The following is a 20294-nucleotide window of genomic DNA, read 5'->3' as shown; positions in this document are numbered from 1 at the left end:
TTGGGGGGGGGGGGGGGTGGGGGTGGGGTCTACCCGGACGCCTGGGTCCTTATTTTGGTGGGGGGGGGGTCCAAACTGACCCCAATTAACCCCTTAATTACCCCCCTAATTACCTCCTAATTAATCCCCCCCCAATTAACCCCCCCCAAACATTTCAGGCCTTTTATTTCCAGATAAATTGGGGGGGGGGGGGGGGGTAGCAAAAGGGGGGGGGAGGGGCAGCCAAAGGGGGGGGAGGGGCAGCCAAAGGGGGGGGGCCCCCCATCCCCCCCAAATTTCAGGGCTCCGGAGCCTCGAAGAAACTGGAGAGAGACCTGGGGGGGGAGGGGAGGGGGTGAAACGGGGGGGTCACAGAAAGGGGGGGGGACCCCGAATTTGGGGGGGGGGGCACTTACTGCAGCAAAGCCCCCGAGAGCTCGTCCACGAGGCCGCCTGAAAAATGGGGGGGTTGGGGGGTTTGGGGGGGTCCTGGGGGGCTGGGCCCCCCCCCCATGGGGGTCTATGGGGGTTATGGGGGGGTCTATGGGGAGGTCTGTGGGGGTCTATGGGGGGGGTCTATGGGGGATCTATGGGGGTTTTGGGGGGATCTATGGGGGGCTATGGGGTCTATGGGGGGGTCTATGGGGGTTATGGGGGTCTATGGGGGTTTTGGGGGGATCTATGGGGTCTATGGGGGGGTCTATGGGGGTCTATGGGGGGCCTATGGGGGTCTATAGGGATCTATGGGGGGTCTATAGGGTCTATGGGGGGATCTATGGGGGGTTTTGGGGGGTCTATGGGGTCTATGGGGAGGTCTATGGGGGTCTATGGGAGTTTTGGGGGGATCTATGGGGGTTTATGGGGGTCTTTGGGGGTCTATAGGGATCTATGGGGGGGTCTATGGGGGGATCTATGGGGGTTATGGGGGGGTCTATGGGGAGGTCTATGGGGGGTTTTGGGGTCTATGGGGAGGTCTATGGGGCTCTATGGGGGTTTTGGGGGGATCTATGGGGTCTATGGGGGACTCTATGGGGGTCTATGGGGAGGTCTATGGGGGTCTATGGGAGTTTTGGGAGGATCTATGGGGGTCTATGGGGGGTCTATGGGGTGAAAAGGGGGTTGGGGGGTCTATGGGGGTCTATAGGGATCTATGGGGGGGTCTATGAGGGGTCTATGGTGGGATCTATGGGGGTTTTGGGGGGGTCTATGGGGGTCTATGGGGGGGTCTATGGGGTCTATGGGAGTTTTGGGAGTCTGTGGGGGGTTATGGGGGTGTACGGGGGGTCTATAGGGGCCTATGGGGGGTCTATGGAGCTCTATGGGGTGTTATGGGGTCTCTATGGGTCTCTATGGGTGTCTATGGGTCAATCTATGGGTCTCTATGGGTCTCTATGGGTCTCTATGGGTGTCTATGGGTCAATCTATGGGTCTCTATGGGTCTCTATGGGTGTCTATGGGTCAATCTATGGGTCTCTATGGGTCTCTATGGGTCTCTATGGGTGTCTATGGGTCAATCTATGGGTCTCTATGGGTGTCTATGGGTGTCTATGGGGTGTCTATGGGTCCATCTATGGGTCTCTATGGGTCAGTCCGTGGGTCTCACCGGGCCGGCAGGCCGTGTCACACAGGAGGGGACAGAGGTAGCAGAACTGGCAGCCCTGGGGGGACATGGGGTCAGCGAGGGGTCACGGGGTCACCAAGGGGTCACAGGAGGGTCATGGGGTCACAGGGGGTCACAGGAGGGTCACGGGGTCACAGGAGGTCACAGGGTCACAGAAGGGTCACGGGGTCACAGGGGGTCACAGGGTCACAGGAGGTCACAGGGTCACAGGGGGTCACAATGAGGTGATGGGGTCACAGGGTCACAGGGAGGTCATGGGGTCACAGAGGGGTCACAGGCTGACAGTGGGGTCACGGGGTCACAGTGGGGTCATGGGGTCACAGTGAGGTCATGGGGTCACAGAGAGGTCACAGGGTCATGGGGTCACAGTGAGGTCACAGGGTCACAGAGGGGTCACAGAGGGGTGACAGGGTGGCGGGGTCAGGGGTCAGGGGTCAGGGGTCACCTGGCAGGGGCCGCAGGGCTCCCCGGGCTCCCTCGGGGTGCAGGGGCAGCGGGGGCAGGAGCGGCAGCGCTGGGGGAGGGGCAGGGACAGCGCTGGGGGAGGGGCAGGGACAGCGCTGGGGCCCCAGCTGCCCCCGGGTCCCCCCATAGCCCCCCATATCCCCCCATATCCCCCATATCCCCCCATATCCCCCATATCCCCCATATCCCCCATATCCCCCCATATCCCCCCATATCCCCCATATCCCCCATATCCCCCCATATCCCCCATATCCCCCATATCCCCCATATCCCCCATATCCCCCCATATCCCCCATATCCCCCCATATCCCCCCATATCCCCCATATCCCCCATATCCCCCATGTCCCCCATGTCCCCCCATATCCCCCATATCCCCCATATCCCCCATATCCCCCATGTCCCCCCATATCCCCCATATCCCCCATATCCCCCCATGTCCCCCCATATCCCCCCATGTCCCCCCATGTCCCCCCATGTCCCCCCATATCCCCCATATCCCCCCATGTCCCCCCATATCCCCCATATCCCCCCATACCCCCATGTCCCCCCATATCCCCCACGTCCCCATGTCCCCATGTGTCCCCATGTCCCCCCATGTCCCCCTGTCCCCCTGTCCCCCCATCCCCGTGTCCGTGTGTCCCCCTGTCCCCATGATCCCCCGTCCCTATGTCCTTGTGTCCCCGTGTCCCCATGTCCCATATCCCCCTGTCCCCATGTCCCCATGTGTCCCCCCATGTCCCCCCATGTCCCCATGTGTCCCCCCGTCCCCGTGTCCGTGTGTCCCCATGTCCCCATGTCCATGTCCCCATGTCCCCCCATGTCCGTGTGTCCCCCTGTCCCCCCGTCCCCATGTCCCCCTGTCCCCCCCTGTCCCCCTGTCCCCCTGTCCCCATGTCCGTGTGTCCCCCTGTCCCCCCATCCCCGTGTCCGTGTCCCCGCGTCCGTGTCCCCGTGTCCGTGTGTCCGTGTCCGTGTGTCCGTGTCCGTGTGTCTGTCCGTACCCCGCAGAGGCTGCAGTAGCGGCAGACGGACCCCGGCCGGTACCGCCCTTCGGCCTCCGCCCCCTCCTCCTCCTCCTCCTCCTCCTCCTCCTCGCTCCCTGCAACCGGGCGCCCGGACGCCTGGGTCCCTTCACCCCGGACGCCTGGGTCCCTGTTCCCGGACGCCTGGGTCCCTTCACCCCGAACGCCTGGGTCCCTTCACCCCGGACGCCTGGGTCCCCTGTTCCCGGACGCCTGGGTCCCTTCACCCCGGACGCCTGGGTCCCTGTTCCCGGACGCCTGGGTCCCTTCACCCCGGACGCCTGGGTCCCTTCACCCCGGACGCCTGGGTCCCCCCACCCCGGACGCCTGGGTCCCTTCAGCCCGGACGCCTGGGTCCCCCCACCCCGGACACCTGGGTCCCCCCACCCTGGATGCCTGGGTCCCCCCACCCCGGACGCCTGGGTCCCCTTATGGACGCCTGGGTCCCTTCACCCCGGACGCCTGGGTCCCCCCACCCCGGACGCCTGGGTCCCTTCACCCCGGACGCCTGGGTCCCTTCACCCCGGACGCCTGGGTCCCCTTATGGACACCTGGGTCCCCCCACCCCGGATGCCTGGGTCCCCCCACCCCGGACGCCTGGGTCCCCTTATGGACACCCAGGTCCCCCCACCCCGGACGCCTGGGTCCCCTGCCCGGACGCCTGGGTCCCCTTAGAGACACCTGGGTCCCCCTTCCCCGGACGCCTGGGTCCCCTCACTGTATTCCTGGGTCCCCTTATGGACGCCTGGGTCCCCCCACCCCGGATGCCTGGGTCCCCGCTCCCGGACGCCTGGGTCCCCGTCCCTCACCTTCCTCCTCCGAGCTGTCCCCGTCCCCCTCCCCCCCCTCCTCCTCCTCCTCGGAGCCGGGGGGGTCGCCATGGGGACGCCCTTGGTCGCCGTGGGGACGCGGGGGGCGACCTTCGGCCTCGGTGTCGCCGTCGTCAGCGTCATCGGGGGGGTCCCCGTCCCCGTGGTGACGATGGCGATGGTGCTGGTGACGGTCCTGGGGGTCCCCATGGGGATGGTGGTGATGATGCTGATGATCCTGGGGGTCCCCATCGCCATAGTGATGATGATGATGATGATCCTGGGGGTCCCCATCGCCATAGTGATGATGATGATGATGATCCTGGGGGTCCCCGTTGCCATGGTGACCTTGGGGGTCCCCGTTGCCATGGTGATGATCCTGGGGGTCCCCATCGCCATGGTGACCTTGGGGGTCCCCGTTGCCATGGTGATGATCCAGGGGGTCCCCATGGTGATGATGATGATGAGCCTGGGGGTCCCCATCGCCATAGTGATGATGATGATGATGATGATGATGGTGATCCAGGGGGTCCCCATCACCATGGTGACCTTGGGGGTCCCCATTGCCATGGTGATGATCCAGGGGGTCCCCGTTGCCGTGGTGACCTTGGGGGTCCCCGTTGCCATGGTGATGATCCTGGGGGTCCCCATGATGATGATGATGATGATGATCCTGGGGGTCCCCATCACCATAGTGATGATGATGATGATGATGATGGTGATGATCTAGGGGGTCCCCATCACCATGGTGACCTTGGGGGTCCCCGTTGCCATGGTGATGATGATGATGCTGATCCAGGGGGTCCCCGTTGCCGTGGTGACGCTGGGGGTCCCCCCGGTGCTGCTGCTGATGAAGAAGCTGCCGGGGGGCCCCCCCACCCCCCCCTCCCCCCTCCCCCGCCTCCCCTCCCCCCCCCGGGGGCAGCTCGAGGCCGTCGCCATGGGGACATCGGGGGGGGTCCCCGTTGCCATGGAGACACGGGGGGGGGTCCCCGTTGCCGTGGGGACCGGGGGGGTCCCCCCGCGCCCCCCCCAGCAGCAGCAGCAGCCCCAGGATCGGGCCCCACCGAGCGGCCATGGCGGCGGCGCCGAGCGACGGCGGCAGCTGCGCCCCACAAATAGACACGGGGGGCTGGGCGGCCCCGGACGCCTGGGTCCCTTGGGAAGGGCCCCCCCCGGACGCCTGGGTCCACTGGGAAAGCCGCCCGGACGCCTGGGTCCCTTCCCCTCCCCCTTCAATGGGGGTCTCCCATCCCCCTATAAATGGACCCAAGGTCCCCCGGACGCCTGGGTCCCTCACCCACCCCCCTCTATGGGGGTCTCCCCATCCCCCATAAATGGACCCAAGGCCCCCCCGGACGCCTGGGTCCACTTTGAAGGGCCCCCCCGGACGCCTGGGTCCCTTCCCCACCCCCCTCTATGGGGGTCTCCCCATTCCCCATAAATGGACCCAAGGCCACCCGGACGCCTGGGTCCCTTGGGAAGGGCCCCCCCCAGACGCCTGGGTCCACTGGGAGGGCCCCCCCGGACGCCTGGGTCCCTTCCCCTCCCCCCTCAATGGGGGTCTCCCATCCCCCTATAAATGGACCCAAGGCCACCCGGACGCCTGGGTCCCTTCCCCACCCCCATCAATGGGGGTCTCCCATCCCCCATAAGTAGACCCGAGGCCCCCCGGATGCCTGGGTCCACTTCCAAATCTCCCCTCCCCCACACTTGTGGGGCAGCCCCACAACAATGGGGTGGGGGGAGGGGGGGGCAGAATCTGCTCCCCCTCCCCCCCTCGCTATAAATGGCCGCCCCTCCCCCACCCCCCTATAAATAGATGTGGGGGGGGGAGGGGTGTGGGTCACCCGGACGCCTGGGTCCCTGTGCGGGGGGGGAGGGGGAGGGGGGAGGAGCTGAGCCCCTCCCCCCCCCCCCTCGGGAACCCAGGAGTTCGGGCTCAGGGACACGCGGGGGCGCCAAGGACCTGGCGGGGGGGGGAGGGGGGGACCCGGACGCCTGGGTCCCTCGGACGCCTGGGTCCCCCCCGAGGCCTTGGGGGGAGGGGGGAGCGGGGGTGGGGGAGGGGGATAAAGGGGGGGACGGGCCCAGGGACCCGCGCGCGATGGGGGGAGCGCAGGTGAGGGGGGGGACCCCAAATGTGGGGCAGATGTGGGGCTGGGGGGGACATGGGGACCCCCAAATGTGGGGCTGGGGGGGGACATGGGGACCCCCAAATGTGGGGCAGATGTGGGGCTGGGGGGACACATGGGGACCCCCAAATGTGGGGCAGATATGGGGCTGGGGGAGGTTATAGAGACCCCTAAATATGGGGCAGATGTGGGGCTGGGGGGGGGTAATAGGGACCCCCAAATGTGGGGCTGGGGGTGGGGGACATGGAGACCCCCAAATGTGGGGCAGATATGGGGCTGGGGGAACAATAGGGACCCCCAAATGTGGGTCAGAGGGGTCTCAGGGGGCATCTATGGGGCTGGGAGGCCACGGGGCCCCCCAACTATGGGGCTGCCCCCTATTCCGCAGGCGCTGGCGCTGGTGACGCTGCTGGGGACCCTGGGGACGCCCCGCGCCGTGGGGCGCCCCACAGATGTGTGGGGCAGCCCCATAGACGCGGGGGGTGGCCCCATGGATGTGGGGCGCCCCATAGATGTGGGGGGCGGCCCCATGGATGTGGGGCGCCCCATGGATGTGGGGCGCCCCATGGATGTGTGGGGCGGCCCCATGGATGTGTGGGGCGGCGGGCGCCCCCCGTGCGGCCCCGTGAACGTGACCGTGGCCCTGGAGAAGGACGAATGTCCCCAGTGCCGCGCGGTGACGACCACGGCGTGCGCCGGGTTCTGCCGGACACGGGTGAGGACGGGGGGACAATGGGGACAATGGGGACATTGGGGACATGGGGGGCAATGGGGGCAATGGGGACATTGGGGGTGATGGGGACAATGGGGGTGATGGGGACATTGGGGGCAATGGGGGCAATGGGGGCATTGGGGACATTGGGGCATTGGGGGTGATGGGGACAATGGGGGTGATGGGGGCAATGGGGGTGATGGGGGCAATGGGGGCAATGGGGGCATTGGGGGCATTGGGGGTGATGGGGACGATGGGGGCAATGGGGGCATTGGGGGCAATGGGGGCATTGGGGGCAATGGGGGCATTGGGGGTGATGGGGACATTGGGGACAATGGGGGCATTGGGGGCATTGGGGGTGATGGGGGCAATGGGGGCAATGGGGACATTGGGGCATTGGGGGCAAGGGGTGATGGGGACGTTGGGGACATTGGGGACAATGGGGGCATTGGGGGCATTGGGGGTGATGGGGACATTGGGAGCATTGGGGACAATGGGGGCAATGGGGGCATTGGGGGTGATGGGGGCAATGGGGGCAATGGGGACAATGGGGACATTGGGGCATTGGGGGCATTGGTGGTGATGGGGACATTGGGGGCAATGGGGGCAATGGGGGCACTGGGGGCAAGGGGTGATGGGGACATTGGGGACACTGGGGGCATTGGGGGCATTGGGGGTGATGGGGACATTGGGAGCATTGGGGACAATGGGGGCAATGGGGACATTGGGGGCAATGGTGGTGATGGGGGCATTGGGGACATTGGGGGCATTGGGGGTCTATTGGGGTCCATGGGGTCTATTGGGGTCTATTGGGGTCTATTGGGGTCCATGGGGTCTATTGGGGTCTATTGGGGTCTATTGGGGTCTATTGGGGTCCATGGGGTCTATTGGGGTCTATTGGGGTCTGTTGGGTTCTATTGGGGTCAATGGGGTCCATGGGGTCTATTGGGGTCTATTGGGGTCCATGGGGTCTATTGGGGTCTATTGGGGTCTATTGGGGTCTATTGGGGTCTATTGGGGTCCATGGGGTCTATTGGGGTCTATTGGGGTCCATGGGGTCTATTGGGGTCTATTGGGGTCTATTGGGGTCCATGGGGTCTATTGGGGTCTATTGGGGTCTATTGGGGTCCATGGGGTCTATTGGGGTCTATTGGGGTCCATGGGGTCTATTGGGGTCAATGGGGTCCATGGGGTCTATTGGGTTCTATTGGGGTCTAATGGAGTCTATTGGGTTTTGTTGGGGTCTATTGGGGTCTATTGGGGTCCATGGGGTCTATGGGGGTCTATTGGGTTTTGTTGGGGTCTATTGGGGTCCATGGGGTCTATGGGGGTCTATTGGATTCTATTGGGGTCTATTGGGGTCTATGGGGGTCCATGGGGTCTATGGGGGTCTATTGGATTCTATTGGGTTCTGTTGGGGTCTATGGGGGTCCATGGGGTCTATGGGGGTCTGTTGGGCTCCATGGGCTCCGTGGTCTCCACTGTGGCCCCCGGGGCACTCCGGGGTCCCTCCGCAGGACCCCGTGTACCGCGGCGCGCTGGGGCGGCCCGCGCAGATCGCCTGCGTGTACGGGGGGGTGCGCTACGAGCGGCGGCTGCTGGGGGGCTGCCCCCCGGGCGTGGACCCCGCGGTGGCCGTGCCGGTGGCCACCGGGTGCCGCTGCGGGCCCTGCCCCATGGCGGCCGCCGACTGCGCCGTGCGCGGGCTGGGCCCGGCCTTCTGCGGGGCCGCGGCGGGGGTCGGGGGGCAATAAACGCACCCGAAATGTGACAGAGGCCATGGGGGTCACCCCGACACTCAGCGTGGGCTGGGGGGTCGCCCTGAAACATGGGGAGCTGGGGGAATGGGCCTGGGACCCCGAAATGTGGGGACACCCAACATGGGGACACCCAACAAGTCTTGGATGAGCAACCTTGGGGAGCCCAAGACTTGGGGATCATAACTTGGGGACCCTCAACGTTGGGGACCCCAAAATGTGGGAACCCTCAACCTTGGGGACCCTCAATGTTGGGGACCCCAAGACTTGGGGAGCCCAATAATTGAAGATCCAGGTCTTCGGGACCCCAAAACTTGGGGACATCAACCTTGGGGACCCCAAATCTTTGGGACATCAACCTTGGGGACCCTCAACTTTGGGGACCCCAAGACTTGGGGACATCAACCTTGGGGACACCCAAGTCATGGATGAGCAACCTTGGGGAGCCCAAGACTTGGGGATCATAACGTGGGGACCCTCAACCTTGGGGACCCCAAGAATTGGGGAGCCCAATAATTGAAGATCCAGGTCTTGGGGACCCCGAAACTTGGGGACATCAACCTTGGGGACCCTCAACTTTGGGGACCCCAAGACTTGGGGAGCCCAATAATTGAAGATCCAGGTCTTGGGGACCAAAAACTTGGGGACCCTCAATTTTGGGGACCCCAAAACGTGGGGAACCACAACTTGGGGCTCTCAGGCTTCGGGGGTTTCATGACGCCCAAGGTGCCCCCCCCAACGTGGCGGCGGCGTCGCCATGGGAACGGGGGCGGGGCCTCCATGGGAACGGGGGCGGGAAAAGGCGGGGGGGCGGAGTCACCATTACAAGGGGCGGGAAAAGGTGGGGGGGCGGAGTCTCCATGGCAACGGGGGCGGGAGGGGGGCGTGGCCGCGGGCGCTCGCTGACCGGAAGCGGGGCGGGGCCTGCACCGGAAGCGGCGGCGGGGCGCACGATGGCGGCGCGGAGGGGCCGCGGGTGCGAGCGGCGGCGGCGGAGGCCCCGGCGGCGGGGGGAGGCGGCGGGGGGGTCCCCGGGGGGGTCCCCGCGGGTTTACGTCCCCGGGCTGGCGCCGCCGCTCGGCCCGGACGAGGAGCTGGTGATGGACGAGGAGGCCTACGTCATGTACCACCGCGCGGGGACCGGTACGGGCGGGGCCGCGGGGCGGGGCCGCGGGGGGAGGGGGAGGGGGCCGGGGGCTGCGCTATGGGATCAAACGGGGAAGGGGGGAAGCTGGGAAAGGGGGGGGGGAGGAGGGCGGGGTTAAGGGAGGGGCGGGGTTAAGGGAGAGGGCGGGGTTAAGGGAGGGCGGGGTTAAGGGAGAGGGCGGGGTTAAGGGAGAGGGCGGGGTTAAGGGAGAGGGTGGGGTTAAGGGAGGGGCGGGGTTAAGGGAGAGGGCGGGGTTAAACGGGAAGGGGCGGGGTTAAGGGAGAGGGTGGGGTCAAAGCGCATTGGCGTGGAGCCAGGGAAAGGGGCGGGGATAAGTGAAGGGGTGGGGTCAAAAGAGGGGGTGGAGTCGGGGGTGGGATCAAGGGGGCGGGGGTGGAGCCTGGGAAAGAGGCGGGGCCAAGGGTGGGGGGGTGAGGTCAAGGGGGCGGGGTCAAGGGGAGGGGGCGTGGTTAAGGGGAGGGGCCTGCGGGTCAAACTGGGAAGGGGCGGGGCCAGGAAGAGGGGCACCGATCAAGGGGAGGGGGTGGGGTCTGGGGAAGGGGCGTGGCCCTCGGAGGGGGCGTGTCCCACGAGGCCCCGCCCGCAGGGCTCCCCTGCCTGAGCCTGGACGTGGTGCGGGACGCGCTGGGGGAGGGGAGGGAGCAGCTGCCGCTCTCGGTGACGCTGTGCGCGGGGACACAGGGACCCACGGCCAGGAGCAACCGGTGGGTGGCGCTGGGACCCCCAGACCCACGGGGCACCCCCTGAACCCCCCCGACCCCCCCAGACCCACAGGGACCCCCCTGAACCCCCCTGATTCCCCCATAACCCACAGGGACCCCCCCAAAACCATGGGACACCCCCAGACCCATGGGACACCCCCTGACCCCCCCTGACCCACAGGGACCCCCCATAACCCACACTGACCCCCCAAACCCATAGGATACCTGTGACCCCCCCCATAACCCACAGGGACCCCCTGAACCCCTCTGACCCCCCCAAACCCCAATGACCCCCCCCCAAAACCCATGGGGCACCCCCTGAACCCCCTGATCCCCCCTAAACCCACAGGGACCCCCCTGATCCCCCCATAACCCACGGGGACCCCCCAAGCCCCCCTGGCCCCCCTTAGCTCCCCCTGACCCCCCATAACCCACAGGGACCCCCCTGCCCTACAGGGACCCCCCAAACCCCCCTGAACCCCCAAACCCCCAGGGACCCCCCAACCCCCCTGGCCCCCCCTAAGCTCCCCAGACCCCCCTGACCCCCCCCCACCCACCAGACCCCCCCTGACCCCCAACCTTTGGTTCCCCCCCCCTCCAACATCACCCCCTCCCCCTCCATGGTTCACCCCCTTTGGCCCCTCCCCAACCCCCGTGCCCCCCCCCAAATCTCACCCCCCCCCCCCCCATCCTGTGCCCCCCAGGGTGCTGGTGATGCGGATGCAGAACCTGACGGGTTTCCGGCGGCGGGGGGGGGAGGAGGGGGACAGCGATGACGATGACGATGACGATGACGACGAGGAGGACGAGGACGAGGGGCCCCAGCTGCTCCTGGCCATGTCCCCGCACTACGGCGCCATCAACCGCATCCGGGTAACCCCCCCATTGCGCCCCAAACCCCCCATTGCGCCCCAAACCCCCCCATTGCGCCCCAAAACCCCCCACGCGACCCCACCAAGATGGCCGCCGGGTTGCTATGGGGATGGAGGTTTGACCTCATCAATGTGGTTGCTATGGCAACTGGGCCTGACCTCACCAATATGGCTGCCAGGTTGCCATGGTAACCAGGATGGACCTCACCAATATGGCTGCCAGGTTGCCATGGTAACCAGGCTTGACCTCACCAATATGGCTGCCAGGTTGCCATGGCAACTGAGCCTACCCCACCAATATGGCCGCCAGGTCGCTATGGCAACCGCGGTTGCTATGGTGCCCGGGCTTCCCCTCACCAACATGGCCGCCTCGCCGCGCCAACCGGAAGTGGGGCGGAGCCCGCGCCGGAAGTCCCCTTTTCGCGCCCAAACGGAGCGAGCGGCAGAGCCCCCGGGTCCCCCCGACCCCCACGCGTGTCCCCCCGGTCCCCCCGCCCCCCCTGACCCCCCTCCCCGTGTCCGCAGGTGGCGGAGCTGGGCCCGGGCCCGGTGGCCGCGCTGTGGGCCGAGGTGGGGCAGGTGGAGCTGGTGGCGCTGGGCGGGGCCGTGGCCGCGCTGGACCCGCCCGGGGGCGGGGCCGATGGTGACGATGACGACGCCGAAGGCTCAGGCGGGAGGGGGGGGCGGCGCCTCCTCCTGCGCGACCCGGGGGGGGCGCTGCCCGAGCTCTGCACCTTCCGGGGTCACATGACCGAGGGCTTCGCTCTGGATTGGTCGCCGACTGTGCCCGGTGAGGGGGGGGGGGGGGGGCGGGGGGAGCGGGGTTTGCGCGGGAAAAGGGAACTTCCGGGGGGGGCGGGGAGCGTCGCTCTGGTTGCCATGGAGACGGCGCCATCTTGGGGAGGGCGGGTTGGGGGGGGTGGGGTCCCTATGGGGGGGGGGTTTGGGTCCCTAGGGGGGGGGTTGGGGTCCCTGGGGGGGTTTTGGGGTCCCTGGGGGGGTTTTGGGTCCCTATGGGGGGGGTTGGGTCCCTAGGGGGGGGGTTTGGGGTCCCTGGGGGGGGTTTTGGTCCCTGGGGGGGGGTTGGGGTCTCTGGGGGGGGGGTTTGGGGGTCCCTGGGTGGGTTTTGGGTCCCTAGGGGGGGTTGGGTCCCTGGGGGGGTTTTGGGGTGGGGGAGGGGTGCTGGAGGTACCTGGGGGGTGGGCACCGGGCGCTTCTGCCGCACTTCCGGTCCGGCCGCCATCTTGGTGAGGGCAGCCCCGGGTGGGAGGGGAGGGCGCGGGCGCCATTTTGAGTGCGGGCGCGGCGTCACGTGGTGCCCGCCCCTCCCCTCCCGCGCAGGGCGGCTGCTGAGCGGTGACGTCAAGGGGCGGGTCCACCTGTGGGAGCCGCGCGGGGGGGGCTGGGCCGTGGGGCAGCGCCCCCTGGCGGCGCTGGGGGCGGCGGTGGAGGAGCTGCAGTGGGCGCCCCGCGAGAGCCCCGTGAGCGCCGGGGGGCGGGGGGACCTGGGGGGGTCTATGGGGTGAGTTGTGGGGCTGGGGGGGGCTATGGGGGGATCTGGGGGGCTGGGGGGTCTGTGGGGTGAGTTATGGGGAAATCTGGGGGGGCTATGGGGGGATCTATGGGGTGATCTGTGGGGCCGGGGGGGCTATGGGGTGATCTGTGGGGGGATCTGTGGGGCCGGGGGGGCTATGGGGTGAGTTATGGGGAAATCTGGGGGGGGTCTATGGGGTGAGTTATGGGGCTGGGGGGGTCTGTGGGGTGATTTGTGGGGCTGGGGGGGGTCTATGGGGTGAAGTGTGGGTCAGTGTGTGGGTCTATGGGTCAACGTTTGGGTCTGTGGGTGTCTATGGGTCAATGTGTGGGTCTGTGGCTGTCTATGGGTCAATGGGGGTATCTATGGGTGTCTATGGGTCAGTGTGTGGGTCAGTGTGGGTGTCTATGGGTCAATGTGGGAGTCACTATGGGTCAGTGTGGGTGCCTATGGGTCAATGTGGGGGTCACTATGGGTCAGTGTGGGTGCCTATGGGTCAATGTGGGGGTCACTATGGGTCAGTGTGGGTGCCTATGGGTCAATGTGTGGGTCAATGTGTGGGTGACTATGGGTCACTATGGGTCACTATGGGTCAATCCATGGGTCAACGTGGGTGTCTATGGGGATCTGTGGGTCAATCTGTGGGTCTGTGTTCCAGGTGTTCTGCTCGGGCGGGGGCGACTCCGCCCTCTCCCTCTGGGACACGCGGGCCCCGCCCGGCCCCGCCCAGCTGCGCGTTGGCCACGCCCACGACGGTGACGTCAACGCCGTGAGCTGGAGCCACAGCGACCCCGCCCTGGGCAGCGGGGGGGACGACGGCGCCATCCGCGTGTGGGACCTGCGCAGGTTTGGGGTCAGTGACCCACGGATTGACCCACACATTGACCCATAGTGACCCATAGATTGACCCATAGTGACCCACAGACCCCGCCCTGGGAAGCGGGGGGGACGACGGCGCCATCCGCGTGTGGGACCTGCGCAGGTTTGGGGTCAGTGACCCACGGATTGACCCATGGATTGACCCATAGTGACCCATAGATTGACCCATAGTGACCCACAGACCCCGCCCTGGGCAGCGGGGGGGACGACGGCGCCATCCGCGTGTGGGACCTGCGCAGGTTTGGGGTCAGTGACCCACACATTGACCCATAGATTGACCCATAGTGACCCATAGATTGACCCATAGTGACCCACAGGCCCCGCCCTGGGCAGCGGGGGGGACGACGGCGCCATCCGCGTGTGGGACCTGCGCAGGTTTGGGGTCAGTGACCCACGGATTGACCCATAGAGTGACCCACAGAGTGACCCATAGACACACAGAGAGACATACAGTGACCCATACAGTGACCCATAGACTGACCCATAGCGACCCACAGAGTGAGCCATAGACTGACCCATAGTGACCCACAGAGTGACCCATAGACTGACCCATAGACAGACCCATAGTGACCCATAGACTGACCCATAGCGACCCATAGAGTGACCCATAGCAGCCCACAGAGTGACCCATAGAGTGACCCATAGTGACCCACAGAATGACCCATAGACTGACCCATAGTGACCCATAGACTGACCCATAGCGACCCATAGACTGACCCATAGTGACCCATAGAGTGACCCATAGACTGACCCATAGTGACCCATAGACTGACCCATAGCGACCCACAGAGTGACCCATAGACACTTTAATCTTTATTTTAACATCATTTTGATCCATTTTCCCCTCAGAAGGAGCCCAAGTGCGGCCACACCGAAGCTGCACTCAGCCCCTCAATGGCCGCCACAGCCCCATAGACCCCCCATAAACCCCAAATTTCCCCTCAAAATCCCCCCAAATTCACCCCAAAATCACCCCCAACCCCCTCAGACACTTTAATTCACCCCAATTAACCCTTTAATCTTTATTTTAAAGTCATTTTTATCAATTTTCCCCTCAGAAGGAGCCAAAGTGCAGCCCCACTCCAGCAGCACTTGTGCCCTTTAATGGCTGCCACAGCCACATAGACTCCCCAAAATCACCCTAAAAGCCCTCTAAAATGCCCCAAAATCCCCTCAGACACTTCAATTCACCCCAATGAACCCTTTAATCTTTATTTTAACATCATTTTGATCCATTTTCCCCTCAGAAGGAGCCCAAGTGCGGCCACACCGAAGCTGCACTCAGCCCCTCAATGGCCGCCACAGCCCCATAGACCCCCATAGACCCCATAAAGCCCCCCAAACCCCCCTAAAACCCCTCCAAAACCCCCCAACCCCCCCCAGTCTCCCCCCCATTTCCCCTCCAACGTTCAATTTCCCCCCCTTTTACCTCCTTTCCCCGCAGAGCGGGCAGAGCGTGGCCACCTTCCGCCTGCACTCGGGCCCCATCACGGCCCTGCAGTGGCTGCCGGGGGCCAGCGGGGTCCTGGCGGCCGCCGAGGACTCGGCGGTGTCGCAGTGGGACCTGGGGGTGGAGCCGGAGCCGGGGGGGGACCCGGGCGGGGACCCCGCGCTGGCCGCGCTGCCCCCGCAGCTCCTGTTCCTGCACCACGGGGAGCGGGAGGTGCGGGAGCTGCGCTGGCACCCGCAGTGCCCGGGGGTGCTGCTCAGCGCCTCCCGCCACGGGGTGGCCGCGTTCCGCACCCTCAGCGTCTGACGGAACAAGGGGGGCGGGGGGAGCGCGCCCCTCAAAGGGGAATGGAGCGGGCCGGGGGATGGGGGGGAGGGACCAATGGGGGGAGAGGGACCAATGGGAGTGGGAGAGAGGGGAGGGACCAATGGGAGTGGGAGGGGGAGGGACCAATGGGATTGGAAGGGGGAATGGGGGGGTGGGAGGAACCAATGGGATTGGGAGGGGGAATGGGGGGGTGGGAGAGACCAATAGGAGTGGGAGGGGGAGTGGGGAGGTGGGAGGGGGAGGATGGGGGGTGGGAGGGACCAATAGGAGTGGGAGGGGGAGTGGGGGGGTAAGAGGGGGAAATGGGGGGGTGGGAGGTACCAATGGGATTGGGATGGGGGGAGTGGGGGGTGGGAGGAACCAATGGGATTGGGAGGGGGGAGTGGGGGGGGTGGGAGGGGGAAATGGGGGATGGGACAAACCAATGGGATTTGAGGGGCGGATGGGGGGGGTGAGAGCACCCCCGGGGGGGGGTTAAAGGGGTGTGTGTGGGGGTTAATGTGTGACCCCCCCCACTAATAAATATGTATATTTATGTAAAAATGGGTGTAAAATAGAGAAATAAAACTATATATATAATTTATATATTATACATATATAATATTATATAGAGATATATATTATATATAATGTTATATATATATAAAACCCATATATATAAAATATATATTTGGGGCAACCTAAAAGGGGGGGAAACACCGTCATTTCCCCCCCTCCCCCCCACTTATGGGGCAGCCCAAGTGCCCCCCCATGCCACCCACCCCTATCCCCCCTCCCCAAACGGTTCAGCCCAAGCCCCCACCTCACCCCTTCCCCCCCCTCCAAGTGGTGCAGCCCACGTGACCCCCCCCCCCCAAGAAACCCTCTCATAACTTCCATAGAACAGAGGGTTTAATGGAGATGGGGGCGGGGTTAGGGGCGGGGCCGGGGCGGGGTCAGAGGTCGCCCCGCCACTGCAGGGAGGTGCAGGCCCCGCCCCCCGCGCACAGCAGCGCGGTTTTGCGCACGTTGCAGCCCAAGCGCGCGGCCGCCGCGAGACCCAGCGCCGGAAGCTCCGCCCACGGGGCGGAAACGCAGGCCACGCCCACCGCGTGGAAACGATCCGGGGGGCCTGGGGGGGGGGGGGTCAGAGGTCAGGGGGTGGGAACTGACCCATAGGGACACATAGGGACCCATAACCAGACCCATAGGGACCCATAGAGACCCACAGGGACCCATAACCGGCCCATAGGGACCCATGACCACACCATAGAGACCCATAGGGACCCATAACCACCCCATAGAGACCCACAGGGACCCATAACCAACCCCATAGGGACCCATAACTGCCCCACAGGGACCCATAACCAGCCCCATAACCACCCCCCCAGACCCCACATGAGCAGCCCCATAGATCCCCCCACGACCACCTCCCGCCCCATAGAGCCCCTCCCCCCACAGCCCACAGAGCCCCGCCCCCCACACCCCATTGAGCCCCTCCCCCCACACCCCATAGAGCCCCTCCCCCCACACCCCATAGAGCCCCACCCCCCACACCCCATTGAGCCCCGCCCCCCACACCCCATTGAGCCCCTCCCCCCACACCCCATAGAGCCCCTCCCCCCACACCCCATAGAGCCCCGCCCCCCACACCCCACAGAGCCCCGCCCCCCCGCCCCTCCCCCGCTCACCCGGATACACCAGGAAGTCCCCCCCGAACTTCCCGCCCCCGGTCACGTGGAGGCCCCGCCCCCACAGGGCCCGGAACACCCGGCAGCGCCGCTGGGGGGCGGAGTCGGGGTCACTTGGGTGGGCGGGGTCACGTGGGTGGGCGGGGTCAGACGCTGTGGGGGAAAAGGGGGCGGGGTCAGCGGGGGGGAGGGGTCACCACAAACTGCCCCCCCCACACCCCCCAAGTTATGGGGCAGCCCCACAGATCCATGGGGCTCCCCCCCCACCTGTGGAGCTCCCGTTGGGGGGCAGGGGGTCCCAGTTCAGCCCCACGGCGCCGGCTCCGTCCTGGGGGGGGGGGGGAGGGGTCAGCCCCATAAGTGCTGCCCCCCCCCCCATAACCACCCCACCCCCACTGCCCCCCATTTATTTCCCCATTAAACCCAAATTTTCCCATTTTCCCCATTATTTCCCCCATTTCCTCCCAATTTCCCCCATTTCCTCCCCTTTCTCCCCAATTTCCCCCTCATTTTCCCCCATTTCACCCCAATTTCCCCCATCTCACCCCAATTTCCCCAATTTCCCATTTAACCCAAATTCCCCCATTTCCCAATTTCCCCACTTCCCAATTTCCCCCATTTAACCCAAATTTTCCCCAATTTCCCTCCAATTATTTTCCCCCTTTTCTCCATTTCCCCCAATTTCCCATTTCCCCCCAATTTCCCCATTTCCTCCAATTTCCCATTTCCCCCCAATTTCCCCATTTCCTCCCACATTTCCCCATTTCCCATTTATCCCAAATTTCCTCATTTTTCCCATTTCCCCCCAAATTTCCTCCACTTTCCCCACTTCCCCTTTAACCCAAATCTCCCCATTTCCTCCCAATTTCTCCTGATTTCCCATTTCCCCAATTTCCCCATTTCCCCTTTAACCCAATTTCCCCCATTTCCCCCATTTTTCCCCAATTTCCCATTTCCCCCAAATGTTCCCATTTCCCAATTTCCCCCATTTTCCCCCCATTTCCCCCCCATTTCCCATCCCCCAATTTCCCCTTTAACCCAAATTTCCCCATTTCCCCCATTATTTCCCCCATTTCTCAGTTTCCCATTTCCCCTTTAACCCAAATTTCCCCAATTTCTCCCCATTTCTCATTTCCTCAAATTCCCCCAATTTCCCCTTCAACCAAAATGTTCCCAATTTCCCCATTTCCCCTTTAACCCAAATCCCCCCATTTCCTCCCAAATTTCCCCCATTTCCCCATCTTTAACCCAAATTTCCCCCCCATTTCCCCTTCAATCCAAATTCCCATTTCCTCCCAAATTTCCCCCAAACTCCCCCATTTCCCCATTTTTAACCCAAATTTCCCCCTTTTCCTCCAAACTGCCCCCATTTCCCATCCCCCCCCATTTCCCATCCCCCCATTTCCCCTTTAACCCAAACTTCCCCCATTTCTCCCCATTTCCCATCCCCCCATTTCCCCATTTTTAACCCAAATTTCCCTCATTTCTCCCCATTTTTAACCCAAATTTCCCCCATTTCCCCCAAACTCCCCCCACTTCCCATCCCCCCCATTTCCCCCAAACTCCCCCCATTTCCCATCCCCCCCATTTCCCATCCCCCCCACTCCCCCTTTAACCCAAATTCCCCCCATTCCCCCCCATTTATTCCCCTCCCCCCCCCGGTTCTCACCGCGCGTTCCCGCAGCCCCCGGGGCCCCACCCGGAGCAGCGGCCCCAGCTCCTCGGTCCCCACCCGGAGCAGCGGCCCCAGCTCCTCGGTCCCCAAGCGGAGCAGCAGCCCCAGCTCCTCGGGCCGGAGCTGCAGCGGCAGCCGCGGCCCCCGCGCCGCCCCCCGCCGCCCCCCGCGCCGCGCGGGCCCCACCAGGCGCCCCCACACCCGCAGCCGCTCCCGGAGCGCCCGAGCGGCCGGGGCCGCGAACACCAAACCGGGCCCCGGGCCCCCGAGCGGCCCCGACCCCGGGGAACGCGGCCCCGACCCCGGGGAACGCGGCCCCGGCCGCCCCGGCCGCTCCGGCCGCTCCGGCGCCATGCGCTTCCGGCTCCTTCCCGGAACTCGCCGCTCACACCTGTGGACTCTTAAAGGGGCAATGGCCCCGCGGGCCCCACACGGCGCGGCTCGGCGCTGGATGAGCCCACACGACCCTTTTAAGAGAGTGAAGCGGGTTTTAAAGGGGCCTGAGCCTGCGCTTTGTGGGCCCCTCTCGCTCTTAAAGGGGTAACGGCCTCTAGAGGTGCCTCCCCCCCGCTCTTAAAGGGGCAGAACCCCTTTGAAAAGTCTCTCTTAAAGCGGCAGAGCCCTTCTCGGAAGCGTCCCCTCTGCTCTTAAAGCGGCCCGAGCCTTGTGGGCCCCACCTGCTCTTAAAGCGGCAGAGCCCTTTTTCTGAAGTGCCCCCCCCGCTCTTAAAGGGGCCCGAGCCTGCGCCCTGTGGGCCCCGCTCGCTCTTAAAGGGGTAACGGCCTCTAGAAGCGCCCCCCCGCTCTTAAAGGGGCAGAACCGCTTTGAAAAGCCTCTCCCGGTGGGGCCCACCCGCTCTTAAAGGGGCCGCTCCCCAGTGGGGCGGGACAGGGAGTAATTGGGGATAATTAAGGGGGGGGGACACGCCCATGGCCACGCCCACGAGTCGCTGGGTTGATGCGGGGGGGGGAGGTTTATTGGGGGGGGTGACACTGGGAGTGGTGACGATGGTGACGATGGTGATGGTGACGATGGTGATGGTGACGATGGTGATGACGTCGGTGCCGGGGGGTCCCGGGGGGGCGGTGCCTGTGGGAGATGATGGAGGTTTTTGGGGGGGTGGGGGTGGAGGGGGAGAAGCGGGGGATGTGGGGTCTGGGGGGGATGGAGGGTTTGGGGGGGTCTATGGGGGGATCTATGGGGGGAGAATGGGGGGGTCTGGGGGAGGAATGAGGGCTTGGGGGAGTCTGGGGTCAGTGGGGGTTATGGGGGGGTCTGTGGGGAGATGGGGGTCCGGGGGGGTCTACGGGGTCCTGGGGGGGGGGTCGGTGGGTTTTGGGGGGGCTATGTGGATTTTTGGGGGGGTCTGTGGGTTGGGGAGGTCTGCAGGTTCTGAGGGGTCTGTGGATTTTGGGGGGGGGTCCCTGGGTTGGGGGGTGGTCTGTGTGTTTTGGGGGGGTCTGTGTGTTTTGGGGGGGGTCTGTGGGTTCTGGGGGGGTCTGTGGGTTCTGGGGGGG

At 65.1% G+C, this 20294-nt stretch overlaps 4 protein-coding genes across 7 annotated transcripts; 2 read left to right on the top strand and 2 right to left on the bottom strand.

Moving 5' to 3' along the window:
- Nucleotides 1-236: 236 nt before the first annotated feature.
- Nucleotides 237-5124, bottom strand: LOC139826123 (uncharacterized). Of its 2 annotated transcripts, XM_071801085.1 has the most exons (6): nucleotides 4303-5122; nucleotides 3898-4245; nucleotides 2046-2114; nucleotides 1583-1637; nucleotides 396-432; nucleotides 237-314 (listed from the first exon to the last, which is right to left on the bottom strand). In XM_071801085.1, the coding sequence occupies exons 1-6, from the start codon at nucleotides 4588-4590 to the stop codon at nucleotides 278-280; spliced, it is 834 nt and encodes a 277-aa protein (XP_071657186.1). In that variant the 5' UTR covers nucleotides 4591-5122; the 3' UTR covers nucleotides 237-277. The 2 variants fall into 2 exon arrangements, with proteins under 2 accessions (XP_071657186.1, XP_071657185.1); XM_071801084.1 differs by having other exon boundaries at nucleotides 3898-5124.
- An 858-nt stretch (nucleotides 5125-5982) lies between these two features.
- On the top strand, nucleotides 5983-8498 carry LOC139826124 (lutropin subunit beta-like). Of its 2 annotated transcripts, XM_071801087.1 has the most exons (3): nucleotides 5983-6019; nucleotides 6421-6747; nucleotides 8262-8498. In XM_071801087.1, exons 1-3 carry the CDS (start codon nucleotides 6005-6007, stop codon nucleotides 8496-8498), a joined length of 579 nt encoding a protein of 192 aa, XP_071657188.1. In that variant the 5' UTR covers nucleotides 5983-6004. The 2 variants fall into 2 exon arrangements, with proteins under 2 accessions (XP_071657188.1, XP_071657187.1); XM_071801086.1 differs by lacking the exon at nucleotides 5983-6019 and having other exon boundaries at nucleotides 6311-6747.
- Nucleotides 8499-9432: 934 nt separating this feature from the next.
- Nucleotides 9433-15462, top strand: GRWD1 (glutamate rich WD repeat containing 1). 2 transcript variants are annotated; one of them, XR_011736170.1, is made up of 7 exons: nucleotides 9433-9644; nucleotides 10256-10373; nucleotides 11075-11243; nucleotides 11768-12032; nucleotides 12584-12723; nucleotides 13435-14037; nucleotides 15100-15238. XR_011736170.1 is itself a non-coding variant. In XM_071801095.1 (7 exons), exons 1-7 carry the CDS (start codon nucleotides 9455-9457, stop codon nucleotides 15409-15411), a joined length of 1389 nt encoding a protein of 462 aa, XP_071657196.1. In that variant the 5' UTR covers nucleotides 9433-9454; the 3' UTR covers nucleotides 15412-15462. The 2 variants fall into 2 exon arrangements, 1 of the variants encoding a protein (XP_071657196.1); XM_071801095.1 differs by having other exon boundaries at nucleotides 13435-13629; nucleotides 15100-15462.
- An 843-nt stretch (nucleotides 15463-16305) lies between these two features.
- On the bottom strand, nucleotides 16306-19626 carry TSEN34 (tRNA splicing endonuclease subunit 34). Its single transcript, XM_071801093.1, has 4 exons — nucleotides 18772-19626; nucleotides 17370-17430; nucleotides 17103-17255; nucleotides 16306-16543 (listed from the first exon to the last, which is right to left on the bottom strand). Exons 1-4 carry the CDS (start codon nucleotides 19129-19131, stop codon nucleotides 16368-16370), a joined length of 750 nt encoding a protein of 249 aa, XP_071657194.1. The 5' UTR covers nucleotides 19132-19626; the 3' UTR covers nucleotides 16306-16367.
- Between the last annotated feature and the right edge of the window lie 668 nt (nucleotides 19627-20294).

Source organism: Patagioenas fasciata, chromosome 35 (assembly GCF_037038585.1).
Source record: "Patagioenas fasciata isolate bPatFas1 chromosome 35, bPatFas1.hap1, whole genome shotgun sequence".
Taxonomy (NCBI): Eukaryota; Metazoa; Chordata; class Aves; order Columbiformes; family Columbidae; genus Patagioenas; species Patagioenas fasciata.
The sequence above is the reverse complement of the archived record's forward strand: the minus strand, read 5'-3'. Positions and strand labels throughout refer to the sequence as shown.

What these genes read in the sequence shown, in the direction of transcription:
- LOC139826124 (XM_071801086.1), top strand. Translation starts at nt 6,334, where the DNA reads ATGTGGGTCAGAGGGGTCTCAGGGGGCATCTATGGGGCTGGGAGGCCA. An exon ending in CCGGGTTCTGCCGGACACGG is followed by an intron (nt 6,748 to 8,261) that starts GTGAGGACGGGG and finishes GTCCCTCCGCAG; the next exon opens with GACCCCGTGTACCGCGGCGC.
- LOC139826123 (XM_071801084.1), bottom strand. Translation starts at nt 4,590, where the DNA reads ATGGTGATGGGGACCCCCAGGATCATCATCATCATCATCATCATGGGG. An exon ending in GGACAGCTCGGAGGAGGAAG is followed by an intron (nt 2,115 to 3,897) that starts GTGAGGGACGGG and finishes CCCCTCCCCCAG; the next exon opens with CGCTGCCGCTCCTGCCCCCG. An exon ending in AGCCCTGCGGCCCCTGCCAG is followed by an intron (nt 1,638 to 2,045) that starts GTGACCCCTGAC and finishes ATGTCCCCCCAG; the next exon opens with GGCTGCCAGTTCTGCTACCT.
- GRWD1 (XM_071801095.1), top strand. Translation starts at nt 9,455, where the DNA reads ATGGCGGCGCGGAGGGGCCGCGGGTGCGAGCGGCGGCGGCGGAGGCCC. An exon ending in CCCACGGCCAGGAGCAACCG is followed by an intron (nt 10,374 to 11,074) that starts GTGGGTGGCGCT and finishes TGTGCCCCCCAG; the next exon opens with GGTGCTGGTGATGCGGATGC. An exon ending in GGGACCTGCGCAGGTTTGGG is followed by an intron (nt 13,630 to 15,099) that starts GTCAGTGACCCA and finishes CTTTCCCCGCAG; the next exon opens with AGCGGGCAGAGCGTGGCCAC.
- TSEN34 (XM_071801093.1), bottom strand. Translation starts at nt 19,131, where the DNA reads ATGGCGCCGGAGCGGCCGGAGCGGCCGGGGCGGCCGGGGCCGCGTTCC. An exon ending in GGGGGCTGCGGGAACGCGCG is followed by an intron (nt 17,431 to 18,771) that starts GTGAGAACCGGG and finishes CCCCCCCCCCAG; the next exon opens with GACGGAGCCGGCGCCGTGGG. An exon ending in GGACTTCCTGGTGTATCCGG is followed by an intron (nt 16,544 to 17,102) that starts GTGAGCGGGGGA and finishes CCCCCCCCCCAG; the next exon opens with GCCCCCCGGATCGTTTCCAC.